The sequence below is a fragment of the Leopardus geoffroyi genome, chromosome B3 (assembly GCF_018350155.1).
Source record: "Leopardus geoffroyi isolate Oge1 chromosome B3, O.geoffroyi_Oge1_pat1.0, whole genome shotgun sequence".
Taxonomy (NCBI): Eukaryota; Metazoa; Chordata; class Mammalia; order Carnivora; family Felidae; genus Leopardus; species Leopardus geoffroyi.
Genome location: NC_059337.1, coordinates 137,409,462 through 137,425,464, shown reverse-complemented (window position 1 = coordinate 137,425,464; position 16,003 = coordinate 137,409,462). Strand labels below are relative to the sequence as shown.

The following is a 16,003-nucleotide window of genomic DNA, read 5'->3' as shown; positions in this document are numbered from 1 at the left end:
TTTGTGTTTTAAAGTGCCTGTTGTGGGAATGCAAGCTGGTGCAGCCACTCTGGAAAACAGTATGGAGGGTCCTCAAAAACTAAAAACAGAACTACCCCACGACCCAGCAATTGCACTACTAGGCATTTATCCACGGGATACAGGTGTGCTGTTTTGAAGGGACACTGCACCCCCAAGTTTATAGCAACACTATCAACAATAGCCAAAGCCCAAATGTCCCTCGATGGATGAATGCATAAAGAAAACGTGGTATCTATATACAATGGAGTATTACTCAGCAATCAGAAAGAATGAAGTCTTGCCATTCGCAACTACGTGGATGGAACCGGAGGGTATTATGCTAAGTGAAATTAGTCAGAGAAAGACAAAAATCATACGACTTCACTCATATGAGGACTTTAAGAGACAAAACCGATGAACATGAGGGAAGGGAAACAAAAATAATATAAAAACAGGGAGGGGGATAAAACATAACAGACTCTTAAATATGGAGAACAAACAGGGTGGCTGGAGGGGTTGTGGGAGGGGGGATGGGCTAAATGGGGAAGGGGCACTAAGGAATCTACTCCTGAAATCATTTTGCACTAGATGCTAACTAATTTGGATGTAAATTTTAAAAATTAAAAAATAAAATTAAAAAAAAAGAGTGCCTTTTGATTGGGGCCATTGTGCCAACCCGGACGTGCTTTTATTTTGCTTTATGCATATAATATAATTCTACTCTAACCTTTTATTGTGGGTGGGGGTTTGTATAAATAAGATACTCGCTCTTTGTGAGAAATTAGATGAATGCAAAAATTTACAAAGAAGAACATAAAAGTCACCCCAAGGTGACTTGCCATCACCAAAATTTCACTCACACGAAATACTCATTTAGTTCCAGGCTTCGTTCTAGATCTGGGATGGTTCATGGTGAACAAGACTCAGTGGTACCTTTTATGGGGATTCAAAATAGCAGGAGAGAAGATTTTGCTCCGTTTTCCAATTTCCTTCTATCTTTTTCTTTTTCTACATATGGACAATATTTATTTAAAGCATCAGTAAAGGGATGCCTGGGTGGCTCAGTCAGTTAGGTGTCCAACTCTTGATTTTAGCTCAGGTCACGATCTCATAGTTCATGACATTGAACCCCGTGTCTGGCTCTGTGTTGGCCAAGAAGCCTGCTTGGGATTCTCTCTCTCCCTCTCCCTCCGCCCCTCCCCTGTGCCTACCCTCTTTCTAAAAAATAAATTTTTCAGTGTCAGTAAAGGATTAGAATAGTAAGAACCAATAAGATACTGGAGCCTCACCACCCACTTCACGAGCAAGTAATTTAACCTCACGGAACCTCAGTGTCCCCATCTGTTAGGTAGGGATGATTGTGCCTCTCTCCCATTCTTTTTCTGTCCAGTTTTATTGAGAAATAACCCATGTACGTCGCTGTGTGTGTTCAAGGGGTGCAGCATGATGGTCGGGTTTACGCATGTGGTGAAATGATGACCCCAACAGGAGGCGTTAGCGTCTCGTATTCTTATCGTGAGGGTGATCTGGAAAGTACGCTGTCCGGAACCCACAAAACACCCATGATGGTTCAGCAGCAACCGCATTGCGACCCCTGCCGTCATCACCGGTATCGGGATATCCTCAAGGGGAGTTGGGTCCGGAATCATGACTCACTGTTTGTAGGGCAGGCAGGCAGGACAGAGCCTTCAAAAAAAAAAAAAGGTCCCTTCCTGTTCGCCGCGCACAGTCTTTGCACTGTTCCAGGAATGGACCTGGCAAATATTGACCAGGACGCTGTGACCCTCCGACACCATTTCCTGTGGGTAGGAAGCCACGCGGTGCTGACGACCCGGGGCCCCCAGCCCAGGGAGCTTTGCTGTGAGTACCTGGCTTATGCGGGGGCAGCTCTGCCCCTCTCTCTCCCTCCCTGTCCCTCTCTGTCCCTCCCTCCCCCTCCTCTGGCTTTGGCAGCAGGGAGAGGAGAAATGAGGCCCCTAAAGGAAAAATACGATGATGTACTGCTTCTGAGCTTTAAGTCGGAACTCCAGGTTTCAAGTGACCTTTTATGGAAAGCTTGGTCATCAGAAATTTTGAGAGAGGAACTCCCGGTATACCTGGGAGAGACAAGAAAGCAGAGTAACACAACCCAAAGCAAGACGACAACGTTGCTGCAGCAAATTTACTAGAGACTCGGTGGTAGCAAAAGGCTGGAGCTTCAGAGCCCTTGTCTGGGATCCGAACCACCCTCCAGCCACTTAACAGGTGCCTATCTTGAGCCTGCGTCCAGTGTCCCCATAGGCACAAGAAGGCACCAATACCTGTGTCTTAAGGCTCTCATACGGATTCAATCTAGTGACACGCGCGAAGTACCTTTCGCACCGCTGGCACTTAGGCCGGCCACTCTCCACTGCCTGTGACTGTTCTGGCATTTCGAGAGCTTTCTCTCCCACCCAACTCCAATAGCACGCCCTTCTCCAGTCTCTGAGACAATCCAAAAAAATAGCGGATCCCCCTGCATTTGAGAATACACCTGGCTGGGAGGAGGCTGTGATACACCAGATAAAATATCCCCACACAAAATAAACAATAAGTGGGAATATTATCATTAATTACTGGAGTTCTTAGTTTTCCCCTGGGATCTTTCTGGAAGAGAAATAAAGAAATAGGTATAATTACACCCAGCTTCTGTAGAAAGCAGTGACAATTCAATTGCACGCTTCCTACCTGTCGGGTGTTTCACACACGGTATGCCCTGTAATCCTTAAGTGACTCCGCCCCCCGAAAGGTGGGCATTGTCCTTTGCATTTTGCAAATGCGGACACTGCCGGTCAGAGAGTTTTCCTTCCCACAGTGGGATCCACAGATCCCACAGTGAGATACTGCAGAGCCTTAATTCAACCCCAAGCCCTCCGACTTTTCATCCTCTTGGGGAAATAGAACCTTCTGCAAGTCTGGCGATCCTTGGGGTGCAGAAGGGTAGAAAACGGTGAGTTCAGCGGGATAAAAAGAACCAACCAGTTTTATTACAGCTGTATTTCTTTTTTTTTTTTTTTTAATGTCTATTTATTTTTGAGAGAGAAGGAGAAAGCGTGCTAGTGGGGGAGGGGCAGAGAGAGGGGGACAGAGGATCAGAAGCGAAGCACAGAACCCAATGTGGGACTCAAACTCACAAGCCGACAGATCGTGACCTGAGCTGACGTCGGCCGCTTGCTGACTGAGCCACCCAGGTGCCCTACGGCAGCTGTATTCCTGATTTTCTCCAGGAGCAAACTGATCTTTAAATTGTTTGACTTCCCAGGGTGAATGGAAGCCGACGTTAAGGGAGCCCACCAGAGCTTTGTGGGAGGGAGGGAGGTCACGGCCTTGGGAAATCGCCCACAGTACTTTGTCCAGCAAAGTTTCAACATAACTGATAATCAGGCTGTACTGGTCCCTCCCAACAACCGGCCTTTGGGGCATTGAGGGCCCCGAGTGCTATAAACCGTCTAAAAATACGATCTCTCCCACACCGCCGTGGCATCTGTAAGGGATCCAGAAAACATTGGTTTGCGCAAACGGTGCCGATTAAGACACAAATGTGGGGCGCCTGGGAGACTCAGTCGGTTGAGCGTCAGACTGCGGCTCAGGTCGCGACCTCACCGTTCGTGGGTTCGAGCCCCGCGTCGGGCTCTGTGCTGCCGGCTCGGAGCCTGGAGCCTCCTTCAGATTCTGTGTTTCCCTCTCTCTCTCTGCCCCTCCCCCCCTCAAAAATAAATTTAAAACATTTTTTTTTTAAAAAGACGCAAATGTTATCAAGACAGAGGAGCACCAAGAATCGTGTGGTCAGCGGAAGGGTCAGTTCTGAAGGGAGCAGGGGGACGACACTGTCCTTACTGAGGACATCGAGGTCCGGGGGGGAGAGGGGGAGGGCTCCAAGTGGCCATGTGGCAGCGTGTGGGCTGTGAAGATGTGCGGTGTGTGCGTGGAGACCCTGAAAGGGCACTAGACTAGAGTCAGAATGAGCAGAGATCAGCCACGTCTATGCTGCAGCGTCACCTCGAGCTGGAGCTCCGTTCCACCCCCTGAGGAAGGAGTCTCCTGCCCCTGCACCACTTTGCCTCCCTGGAAGTAGCTCGAAGGCTTCTCTGGCACATTCTATAACCTGAAGTATAAGAGAGACAGTATTCATTTCCTAGGGCTGTTGCCACAAAGCACCACACCCCGAGGGGTCTCAATGACAGACAGGTATGGCCCCACCGTCATGGCGGCTGGAAGTCCAAGATCAAGGTGTCCACAGTAGACCACTTCCTTCCGAGGCTGGGAGGGAGAACCCGCTCCAGGCTCCTCCCTGAGCTGCTGGGGGTTTGCTGGCCACCTCTGGCATCCTCGGCTGTAGGAGCATCACCCCGATCTCTGCCTTTGTCTCCACAGAGCCGTCTCCCTGTGTGCAAGTCTGTGCCCAAGTGTCCCCTTTGTAGAAGGACACCAGTCATATTAGATCAGGGCCCATCTAATGACTTCATCTTAACTAATTATACCTCAACTACCCCATTGCCAAACAAGATCGCATTCTGAGACACTGGGGAGTAGAGCTTCAAGCTATGAATTTGGGGGTGCACAATTCAACACAGGTCAATAGGCATCTTCCCTAACCTTCTGCTTCAATTAAGATACAGCCGCTGCATGTGACAAAGGCTGTATGTGACAGCTGCTGCTTCAGACAGCAAGTCTGATGGAGACAGAGTCGGTCTGTGCTCCCGGGCTCTGTCCATCGTGTGGCTTTGCCACCCCTCGTGGGTGGCCCGCATCCACCAGGCCCCCGTGACTCACCACCACATGAGCACCCCGGCTAATGAAAACCCCAAACACTGGCGAACACTCCCCTTTCCTTGGGGACCTGACCCAGGAGTGGCTCCCATCATCCTCTCCCTTCCAACGGGCAAGGGTGGAAGTTGATGTGGCCACACCTCGGTGCTAGCAAGGCCCAGCGTCCCTCACTGTCACAGTGTCCTGAACATCTGCTCCGTAGTCACACCAATCCTTGAAAGGTGATGAGTGATTCAAAGAAATACTTGAAAGAAGAAAAAGAAAGGAAATAGGAAGGAAGGAGGAGGGAGGGGGAGGGAGGTCGGAGGTGGGGGGAGAGAGGAAGAGAGAATAAACCAGGGAAGTTTCTTTTTATAGCCCAAGTCCTTTTGTCAACAAAACCTCGTAGACGTATTAATAGTCAAGCAGATTTAGGGCAGCTCTTCAGACTTGGGGGAAAGCGACAGAGCCCCGCCGGCTCACCTCCCACCTCGTCCTCTGCAGGGCCCCTCATGACACCTGTGGGGGTACAGCTTGGGCGTGAGGCTCACTGGGTGAGCAACGGGGACCCTGAGGTTCCGGATGCGGTAGAATGGCGTGTTCACTGTCTTGTTTTCAGAGGATGGGTCCAGCTTGGCTGTGGCTGCTGGGAGCAGCGATCCTGCCCTCTGTCCATTGTCGGCCCTTTCCTGCCGGTGGAGATAAGAGTCTGGGGGCGCCTCCAGCCCCCAGCGATCAGCTGTCCGCACCAGCCCCCGCCTACCACAAAATCACACCGACCATCACCAACTTTGCCTTGCGCTTGTACAAGCAGCTGGCCGCAGAAACCTCGGGCAACATCTTCTTCTCCCCGGTGAGCATCTCTACCACCCTGGCCCTGCTCTCTCTGGGGGCCCAGGCTGACACCCCGACTCAGATCCTGGAGGGCCTTGGCTTCAACCTCACGGAGATCTCGGAAGCGGACATCCACCGGGGTTTCCAGAGCCTCATCCACACCCTTGACCTGCCCAGCCCCAAACTTGAACTGAAAGTAGGCAACTCCTTGTTTCTGGACAAGCAGCTAAAGCCTCGGCAGCACTTTTTGGACACCGTCCGGGAGCTGTACGGAGCGTTTGCTTTTGCTGCCAACTTCACAGATTCCGCCACGACCAGGAGGCAGATTAACGAGTACGTGAGAAAACAGACGTACGGGCAGGTGGCGGACTGCCTCCAGGAGTTCACGCGAGACACGCTCATGGTTGTCCTGAATTACATCTTCTTCAAAGGTGAGGGCTGGCTCGGGCCGAATCCCTTCCGCCTCCTTGCCCCTGAAAGGCACCTGTGTCGAAGTCCTGCAGCGGCTCCAAATATTTAAAGCGTCCTAGAGGACTACTTCTTGACTTATCGACATTTGTTTGCTCTTGCCATTTCCTTCTGTTCAGTTTTTACTTATTTTTTGTTATACCCCCTATCATACTCTCCTAGGAATAACTCCTTTTTTAGAAAAATTTTAGTTTTTATAGGACTGTCTATCTTGAGCATAGACAAATTTTTTTAATGTTTATTTCTGAGAGAGAGCGAGAGACAGAGTGCGAGAGGGGGAGGAGCAGAGAGAGAGAGGGAGACACAGAATGCGAAGCAGGCTCCGGGCTCTGAGCTGTCAGCACAGAGTCCGGTGCGAGGCTCGATGCCATGAACCGCGAGATCCTGACCCGAGCCGAAGTCAGCTGTTCAACCGACTGAGCCACCCAGGCGCTCCCGAGCATAGAAAAGTGTATAGCATATTAAAACCACCATATACTCCCCCGCCAAGAATGAATGTTTACATTTTACCGTTGGCTTCAGATTTTTATTTTATTTTTTTTTTTAATGCAATGTTGCAGGTAGAGTTCACTTCCTTTTGCACCCTTGCCTGGTCCCGTTTCCTCCCAGAGGCAACCACTGTCCTATGTGTTCTAAATTTTACCAGAATTGTATCATACTGTACATATTACCTCAGGCTTATGTTTTAGTCCCCTCACCACATCTTAATTTGTGTGAACAGCTTATTAGTCCATTGTGACTGCCGTGTGAACACTTGCTCCCTGTAGGGCTCATTTCTTTTACTCGGGTTATTTCCTGACTTAGTAGCATGTATCTCGATTGTGATACTAGGAAAGTGAGCTCCTCCATTGTTTTAAACTCAGGTCCATTCCGATGTTGTTTGTTTTTACCTGGTGTTTGTGTCTCTTCCGGGATCCACGTTACGCTGGATCGTCACGTCATTGGGGGCTCCTCTGGACTGTGACGGTTTCTCAGACTTTCCTTGCTTGTAATGACCTTGCCAGTTTCGAACAGTGCCGGCGAGGTACTTGGTAGCATGTCTGTAAGTTGGGACTTGCTTGTTTTTCTCGTGATTAAAACTGGGGTAACGGAACGTGGAGAGGAGGGCCACACAGGGGAAGGGCCATTCTTATCACATCACGCCAAGGATACGTACTCTCGGCGTGACTTACCGCTGTTGATGTTGACTTGGACCATCCGGCTAAGGTCACACCCGTCATATTTCTCTGTTGTAAAGTTACCCTTTTCCGAATTGCCAGACTGTGCTCTTTGGAGGAAGTCACCGTGCCCATCCCACACTTCGGGAGTGGGAAGTTATGTTCCCTCTCCTTGAGAAAGGAGGACCTACCTCAATTATTTGGAATTCTTCGGTATGGGAGATTTTTCTCTTCTCTCACATTTATTTATTCAATCATTTGCGTACATCATTATGGACTCAAGGGTATTCATTTCATATTCTGGGTTGTAATCGACTAATACTTAGTTTTGTTGCTTAAAATTTTCTGGCACTGATCATCAGGAGAACTTTTCAGTTGGTTCCTTGATAGGCCCCCACCATTGCTGATTTTCCTTCCTTTCTGGAGCACTTCCTTGCTTTCTGGCACGACACCTCAAGCTCATCTTTTATAACTCCTGCCCCACCCCACCCCACCCCCGCCCCAGAAAACGTCTCTGTCTCTCCATGCTGCCATCTAGCTGATTCCTTCCGCCCAATTTCCCTTTTACTAATTACCTCAAAAGCCATGCTGCTTATTACTTCAAACCCATCCACTGAGTTCTCGGTCTCACTGACTGTATTTTCGCCTCGAGGTCTTAGTTTTTCAAGACCTATTGTTTTGTCCCAGTGGCCCATCTGATGAATTTTAGTCCTTCCGTTTTTTTAACACACTTTTCAAAATGTCTTTCGGATTATTCCATTATCTGGAGATCTCGAGCTGTGAATTCTTGGGTTCGTTACCCCAACTGCTTCTCTTTCAGGAGAGGATTGAGATTTGCAGCTTTGAGCTCATCTTCAGTGGAAATTATCTTTTTGTGAGTTTCTTACGGCCTGTTGTGGCAAGGTCTCTGGGAGACAATTTCACATTTGCCTCTGGTTTCCCTGGTTCTATTTTAATTTCTAGGTTGGGGAGTCCCTGCACCGAATGAGTAATAACAACAGAGAACCCAGAGCAGGTGACTCCTCCCATCTACCCCCAGCCTGGGAATGCGGTGACCTATCCTACCTCATCCCTGGGCTGCTTGACAGAGTTTTGCAATCCAGTCTTCCCGGACAGGGAAGGGATTGCCTTTCATAGCTTTTGACTATTTACAGAGAGATTGGTCCCAAGCGTGGTCCTGAATTTTATTTATTTCCCCTGAGAAGACATTAAGCACCACCCGTGAAGGGCTGTATCTGATTCTGATAACCCCTGAGCCACATGACTCCCAAATCAGAGACACACATTCCTGCCTTGTATCTGAAAGATTTGAGTCTTATTGTTGAACTCAGCTGTTTATTTATTTATTTATTTATTTTTCCATTAGAGCAGACAAAGGAAGAGCTGGGGGAGGGGACTTACTTGAGTTTCTTCTTGGGGAACAGTGCTTGTGGCAGGTGACAGCATGGGGACCCAGGTGAGACCGGCACTTGCAGCAGATGACCTTGTCATAGTCCCATTCCTGGGCCGGCTGGCGGTGGGAAGGCCCAGCGATGCCACCTCCCAGGTGACACAGCGAGCACAGGGTGACTCTTCCTGGACATCGTAGCCTGAGAGAGGACGGCCATCCTCCAGCTGTTTGCCCGCAAAAATTAGATGCCCCCCTTGTCTTGGAGTTTTGGCTTTGACATTCTCAGGGGTGTCACTGGACTCGACCGTGATGGTGATGGGCCTGCCCGTCAAGGTCTTCACAAAGCTCTGCCTCTCTGCATCTGCCACAAGGCCACAGCCCCCAAACCACTCAGCCGCCTAGTCAAAGGGAAAGAGAGGTCAAGTATGTTTAAAATGTTTGCCGAGTGAATGATTTCAAGTCGAACTTAGGTCTCGTTTTTGAGGCCTCTGGGAACGGTATTCATTAGTTTGTTTTCAAATATACATCAAAATTAGTCAGAGAAAGACAAATACCGTATGACTTCACTCTCATGTGGAATTTAGGATACAAAACAGATGAACACAAGGAAGAGAAGCAAAAATATTATAAAAACACTATAAAAATAGTATAAAAACAAGGGGGGCAAAACACAGCAGACTCTCACGTTTAAATACAGGGAACAAACTGAGGGCTGCTGGAGGGGTTGTAGGTGGGGGATGGGCTCAACAGGCGAGGAGCATTAAGGAAGACACTTGGTGGGGTGAACACTGGGTATGACACATAGGCGATGAATCTCAGGAACCTACTCCTGAAATCATCATTGCACTATATGCTAACTTGGATGTAAATTTAAAAATAAATAGATAAATTAATTAATTAATTAAATATACATCAAGTACCACGTTTCAGGGACTTTGTTAGTGTCTTGGGGAACTCTATGAATAAGATAGAGTTTTCCTACCCTTATGTAGCTCATAGTCCCAGGAGAGCTGCAAATGAGTAAAAAGGCAATTGCAACTCAATGGGACAGTAAGTTCTGCTTGAGTCGGCATGGGTGCCATGGAGCTCTCGAAAGATACAACTTTCCAGACTTGGGGAGTGAGGGAAGGCTTCCTGGAAGAGAAGGCATCTAAGCTGAGACATGAAGAGTGAGTTGGATTTACTCAAGCCAAGAGGCCGTAAGAGAGGCGGGGAAAAGAGGGTTCAGGTTGAAAGCCCAGTGCGTGCAGAGGTCCAAGGAAAAGAAACAACTGTGGCACTTTCAAGGAACTGAAATGAATTTAGTTGGACTAGAACACAGAACACAAGAGCGGAGTGCCTGGGGGACAGTACCAAGAGTTGCGATAAAAGGATAAGCAGGAACCATCCGGAGAATTCTAGGATTTACCTGTAGGACACCAGAATTACCAAGAAGTTTGAAGCAGTGGCGTGGCATGATCACATCTGTTTTAAAACGATCAGTCTGGCTACAATCTGGAAAATGGTTTGGAGGAGAGGAAGGGTGGGAGAACAGAGACTAGTCAGGAGGTTCTCGAAGGGCTCCAAAGTAAGGAAGGTGGCCGCTTTGGATAAAGTTGCAGCCTTGGAGGTGGAATCGGCAATACTTGGCCACTGATGGGATGTGGGCAAGAGGGACAGGATGAGCCAGCTTCCCATCACCAAGACCAGGGCTCTCAGGAGGCCAAGTCCGGAGGCTGTGGTGCGTGGAGACCGTAGGAGAAAGAGAGGATACTGCACACGTGGACAAGGCTGTGACCCACAGATGCCACATTTCTTGTGTCTTAATGAACTTTTTGGCATGATACGTAACATTTTATTAACTGAAATCTTTCTCCTTTTTCAACCTGAGTATTAGGAAGTTCAGAGGTGGCGGGGCGGGGGGGGGGGGGGGGGGCTCTTCACCTTCTCTGTAGGAGATTGTTTAGCGTGGCAGTGAAGGGTCAAGTCAGTGTTTGCGAAGAACATGAACTGTGGAGCCGGTCAAGCTCTAGTCCCTGTTCTACCACCTAATGGCTCTGCAAATTGGGTATGCTTCTATAAATTCCCAGGGACTCGGCTTCTCGTTGCTGACATGGAGCTCCTAATACTTGTTTAATATTAATGTTCATGCAGATGTAAAGAGATAATGCCTTGCACATGGAAGGTAGAAGAACATTTTAGCTTCTTGAAAGTTACATTGCTCTGAAATGGAACAAAATCGTAGACCATCGGAGTTTAAGTGCTGGGGGGCTGACTCTGGCGGCTGAGCCGGCCCTAAATTCTGGCCCCCTGATTCCGTATCCACGCCACTTCTCTGCCTTATATTTATATACACCCCAAGAGGAAATCACCAAACCAGTGCAGCTTAGTACGTGTCTGCCCACAGTTGCTCTCTTGGAGTGTGTTCTCATAGTTTTGTGGATTTTGTGTCCTAAGCTAAGTGGAAGCATCCTTTCGATCGCTACCAGACCCAGAAGCAAGAAAGCTTCTTTGTGGACGAGCGGACCTCCGTCCGCATCCCCATGATGCACCAGAAGGAAATGCACAGATTCCTCTATGACCAGGAAATGGCTTGCACGGTCCTGCAGATAGAATACAGTGGAAACGCCCTGGCCCTGCTGATCCTCCCCGACCCAGGGAAAATGGAGCAGGTGGAGGCAGCTCTGGAGCCAGAGACCCTGAGAAAATGGGATCGATGGCTTCTGCCCAGGTAAGTGTCAGAGCAGAAGGACCCCGGCAGACTTGATTCAAGAATCCAGGCCGGCCTGGATCAATGCCAACTGCAAAAGCCCAACCCTTAGGTTTGGCTCATTATTCTGCCCGTCAACTAACCTATGTGGGTTTGGGCCAATTTTCTTGCCTTTTGGGTCTCCAATCGCCTCAAATGTAAAATGAGGTCATAATAACTGCCCCCATTGGGTTGCCTGGAAGATTGATCAAGTTAATACATATAAAGTCCTGAGACTGGTCATGATAAGTGCTCAGCAGGCATGCATCATTCGTATCCCTTCCCGAGGGTTTCTCTGGCCAACTATCCTTCCTCTGGTTTCTCCCTTTTCCCCGAATGATTGACCACCAGAATGTAGCGAAGTGTAGGCAAAAAAAATCAGATGAAGGACAATTATTAACAATACTTATGACTCCCACGGAACAGTGTATATTTCTCAAAAGAGCTCCTACTTTTTTTAGTTTACTTAAAAATTCATTTGACCAAAACGTAGAAGAAAGGGATACCACTACCGGTGACACAGTTGCGAGAATCTCCATGAACAGTGTAGGTTTTATTTAGGTGCCCAATTCGCTAGTGCCCCTCCTGGGTGGTGTAATGCTGAATAAACAGGAGTGAGGGATTCTGCTTTCCTCTCTCTCTGTCCCTCCCCCCACCCTCACTCTCTGTCTCTCAAAATAGACGAACTTAGAAAAGGAAAGAGAGTATCTGTTCTCTCTCAATTCGGTGGGTGGACTGGGCTCGGCCGAGTGGTTCTCACTTGGGGCTTTCCTGCACTAGAGTCAGATGCTGGCTGGGGCTAGAGCAGTGAAGCCTCAGGTGTCTCCTGGGCTAGCTGACTCCTCAGATAAGGGCTGAACAGGTGTCTCTCTCTCCGTGCAGCATCTCCAGGAGACTAGCTTGGGTTCCTGCACGGCAGCTTGGTGCAGCTGATGTTGTTATATGGCAGCTCAGGTCTCCGGGAAGGGGTGTTCCAAAAGACAGGCAGCGAAAATTCCTGCTCTTTTAAGATCTGGGCTCCAAAGTGTCTCTTCTGTCATATTCTTTTGGCCGGAGCAGTCACGGAGCCCACCCTGGTGTGGGGGGAGGGTGCATATACCAAAACTCCTGATGGCCGACTTGAAGTTCTAATACACCATCACTTGGTAGGTACGTGATCAGCAGCTTTAGGGTCTGAATTCATCAGAAGCAAAGGTTTCCAAGCCGGTTCTTACCTAGCCCAGCTTGCAGGTGCCCTGCTCTGGCAACAGTCAAGCAATAATCGAGAAGAAGCATCCCAAGAATGGAAGGACAGACTTAGTGTCAAAGGAGACTTGTGACTTTACCACGGGCAGGGTGCTGATCTGATGGCAAAGGCCAGTTGTAGGGCAGAGATTGGCCCACATTCTACACACGCTTTCGGTCGTAAGATCCTCATGATGGCCCGAGGCCCAGACAGGAGGAGCTGACAGCGGCTTGTATTAGGGGGTTGCCAGCAGACGGATTCAGGATTCAGTTCTGAAGCGGGGCCAGCAGAACCTGATGATTAATTGGATACGGAGGCGGGAGAATGTTGGCAGTATTTACCTTGCATGGCTGTTATTTGCATTTGATCACTTAAGCCTTGTGAAATCCCTTGCCCAATGTAGAAAGTCCTCCAAAAATGTGCCCGAGATGAGGACACATGACCATGCTGGGAGTCTTCTCAGATCCAAACACAGGAGGGCTGAGGAGGTCACAAGAGGTCTGGAAAGGTCCGAAGAGGAGGGAGCCGCAGGGGGGTGGGGGGGTGGAATGTTCTCGCACAGCGGGGAATATTGTGGTAGGACCGGCTCCGCCTCACCCTGGGAAACGCTTCTCCCTCCCAAAGCTGGGGACGGCCTACAGACCGGGCGGGAGCAGCACAGTTAATGAGACCACACCACCCCTCTGTCTGATTCTCCCTCCAGCCTGTTGGATTTACATCTGCCAAGGTTTTCCATTTCGGGAACATACCACCTTGAAGAAATACTTCCCCACATTGGTCTCACCAACATCTTCAACCTAGAAGCTGACTTATCAGGAATCACTGAGCAGCTCAACAAAACCGTCTCCCGGGTAAGGTGGCAAACGTGGATGGAGGGGACAGTCTTTTCTCCTTTCAAGTGTGCGTTTGAAAGTCAAGTGTCCCTTTTCTTTTCCCATTCTGGGTCTTGATCGCAATCTACGAGGCTTATTTTCAGGGGCAGCGCTCTTTCCACCTCTCCTCTCTATCCTTCGGAGCAGGGACACGGAGTCCTGAAGAGACACGCACTAGGGGTCATCCACATGAAGCTTTGCCTTCATTCCCCATACTTCCCCAAGGGCAGGCATTGAAACTCCATCTGTCTTTGTTATAGTTAGAGAGAGTAGTGGGGCATGAATACAAAAATGTATCCATCGGCCTTGCTGCAGGGACCCGTAAGCCCCAAATCTCAGTGCATTATGGTGACAGTGGCTTATTTCCTGTCTACGGTACATGTCAGAGGTATGTTACTACCACAGGCCTGTGGACTTACTTCACACTGCGTCTCCCTTCCAGGATGCAGGAGAAAGGAGAAGTCCCTATATGGGACATGCCATTCCCCCGGTGATGGGAAAAAAGCAGGAGAACCTGTGTGATCGCTCTCCGCGTTTCTCTTCACTGTGGCCTATGTCAAGGCCCCTCACGTGCTGCTGGCCAAAGCAAGTCCCGTAGTCAAGATGGCCATCAGTGGGGTGGGTCTGTGTTCTCTTCCAGAAGGAGGCCATTGGTAGTCACAAGGCGTGGGTGGGGATCCATGACTCTCTAATAGGAAGAGAGAGTTAACCACTGGGAATAGCCATGCAATTTTCCTCCCCTGCTCTATCTTTTATGTTTTAGGAGAGAGTCATTAATTGTCGCTTGAGTCTTCGTTATAATTTTTTTTTCTTGAGAGAGAGAGAAAAGACAGAAGTGAGTGAGGGGCAGAGAAAGAGAGAATCCCAGGCAGGGCAGAGGGAGAGAGAGAAGCAGGGTTCACACAAAGCAGGGCTCGAGCTCACCCAAAGCTGGGCCGTGCTCACCTGATGTGGGACTCAAACTCACGAACCATGAGATTATGACCCGAGCTGAAGTCAGAGGCTTAACGACACCCAGGCACCCTTTGCTACAAACCTCATAAGGAAAGCATTCTGTCTTTTGCTTGGGAAAGATCAGCTGAGATCAGGAATGTAAAACAAGGCACTAGGGAGTGTGTGCACGGGAGTGTGTGTGCGCACGGGAGTGTGTACGTGCATGTGTGTGAACAAGAAGGAAAAGAAATAACTTGGCTTTTTAAAGAATTATTTCTCAGTGTATCCCTTCGTAGAACTTTTTAGAAGTGAAAGGGATTGTCAAGGCCAAAATTTTTCAACTTTTTTTTTAAAGCCTCAGAATCCTTTCTTCCGAAGAAATTGTGTGACAATGAGGGTTAAAAAAAAAAAAAAAAAAAAAAAAAATTCTTCTCACAGAGGAGGATAGAAGGTTTGGCACATCAGACAACCCAGTTCCCAGAGCTCATGTTAAAAACCAGTGATTTAGGCTGAGCAGGTCGTTATAGAGAAGAGGCGACCGAGGCTTAGAGAATGTGCGTGCAGCTCGGAGCAGAAAATGGCCCTCAGCCCGTGTCGCCTGTGCCCAGATGCTTCTGTCATGCTCCCAGAACTTGCCGTTGGGAGTTTTGCAGCCAGGTTCATGCTCGGCCCGGCTCAAGCCCATCTGTCTTCTGCCAGAGAGCAAACAGCACCATCAAGGCCAGCCCCCGGGATGTGGAAGAGGGAAGAAGCAAGAAAAACGAAGGCTGCAGTTGCCTCCTTGGAAGGCGCCTGAGGGGGTGACTCTACTCCATCTCCCTAGAACCACACCAGGTGGGATCTGTCCCCTGAAAGCGCCCGGGGCTGATGCTGTCCTTGTCCCTTTCTCCCCCTCCAGGTGTCACACAAGGCGGCAGTGGACATGAACGTGTGGGGAACCAGGGCAGCGGCTGCCTCGGGCCTGCTCTCTCAGCCTCAGGCTCTGAACACAACTTGGGCCCCACAGGCACGTTTCAACAGGCCTTTCCTGGTGCTCTTTTGGGAGGTGACCACTCAGAGTTTGCTCTTCCTGGGGAAAGTCGTCAACCCGGCTGCAGGGTGACCGTAGTGGGAGGCCGGGTGGCGGTTTGTCCGCCCCGGAACAATCAGGAAGGCCGGCAGATGGGCAGCCTGCACCGTGGGCTGCCATGAGGAGCGGTTGCTCAGTGTGCAAAGATCCCAATAAAGTCGACCTTGGGTTTTGTGAACATTGAGGTGCAATGTTTACAAGGGAAGGTCAGCGTGCAGAGCAGCCTTGAGCCGTATGTCCTACGATCTCATGGAAGCCAGGATAGACCGTGATTGGATGGTCAAAAATGAAAATGGCTCACGCGGTACCCACCCCCCCCACCATGGGAGATGCCCACCACCCCTTCCATCACAGCGGGTCTTTCCTGAGGGTCCCAGGAAAAGGCACAAAGGACATCAGGAGGAATGAGGAGCTTTCTCCCTTCACGGTGGCTGACCTCGGCTCTACCGCCAAGTGAGGCCGTCCTGAAATGGCAGGGCCCCGGTGTCAGGGACGAGATCACTTTCAGAGGAGATTGGGGCCAGGGCAGGGGCTCCAAATCACGCTCTGTGAAAAGAAGG

The 16,003-nt window shown here is 49.6% G+C and overlaps 1 protein-coding gene across 2 annotated transcripts; it reads left to right on the top strand.

Annotated features, from left to right (window-relative positions):
* Positions 1–1,728: 1,728 nt before the first annotated feature.
* SERPINA11 (serpin family A member 11) lies at positions 1,729–15,621 on the top strand. 2 transcript variants are annotated; one of them, XM_045451953.1, is made up of 5 exons: positions 1,729–1,860; positions 5,387–6,032; positions 11,053–11,326; positions 13,273–13,420; positions 15,273–15,621. In XM_045451953.1, exons 2-5 carry the CDS (start codon positions 5,390–5,392, stop codon positions 15,474–15,476), a joined length of 1,269 nt encoding a protein of 422 aa, XP_045307909.1. In that variant the 5' UTR covers positions 1,729–1,860; positions 5,387–5,389; the 3' UTR covers positions 15,477–15,621. The 2 variants fall into 2 exon arrangements, with proteins under 2 accessions (XP_045307909.1, XP_045307910.1); XM_045451954.1 differs by lacking the exon at positions 1,729–1,860 and adding an exon at positions 2,815–2,968.
* The last annotated feature ends 382 nt before the right edge of the window (positions 15,622–16,003 follow it).

Excerpts from the sequence above, each read along its gene's own strand:
- SERPINA11 (XM_045451953.1), top strand. The coding sequence starts at position 5,390 with ATGGGTCCAGCTTGGCTGTGGCTGCTGGGAGCAGCGATCCTGCCCTCT. Across the intron at positions 6,033-11,052 it reads GAATTACATCTTCTTCAAAG|CTAAGTGGAAGCATCCTTTC; the intron begins GTGAGGGCTGGC and ends TTGTGTCCTAAG. Across the intron at positions 13,421-15,272 it reads TCAACAAAACCGTCTCCCGG|GTGTCACACAAGGCGGCAGT; the intron begins GTAAGGTGGCAA and ends CTCCCCCTCCAG.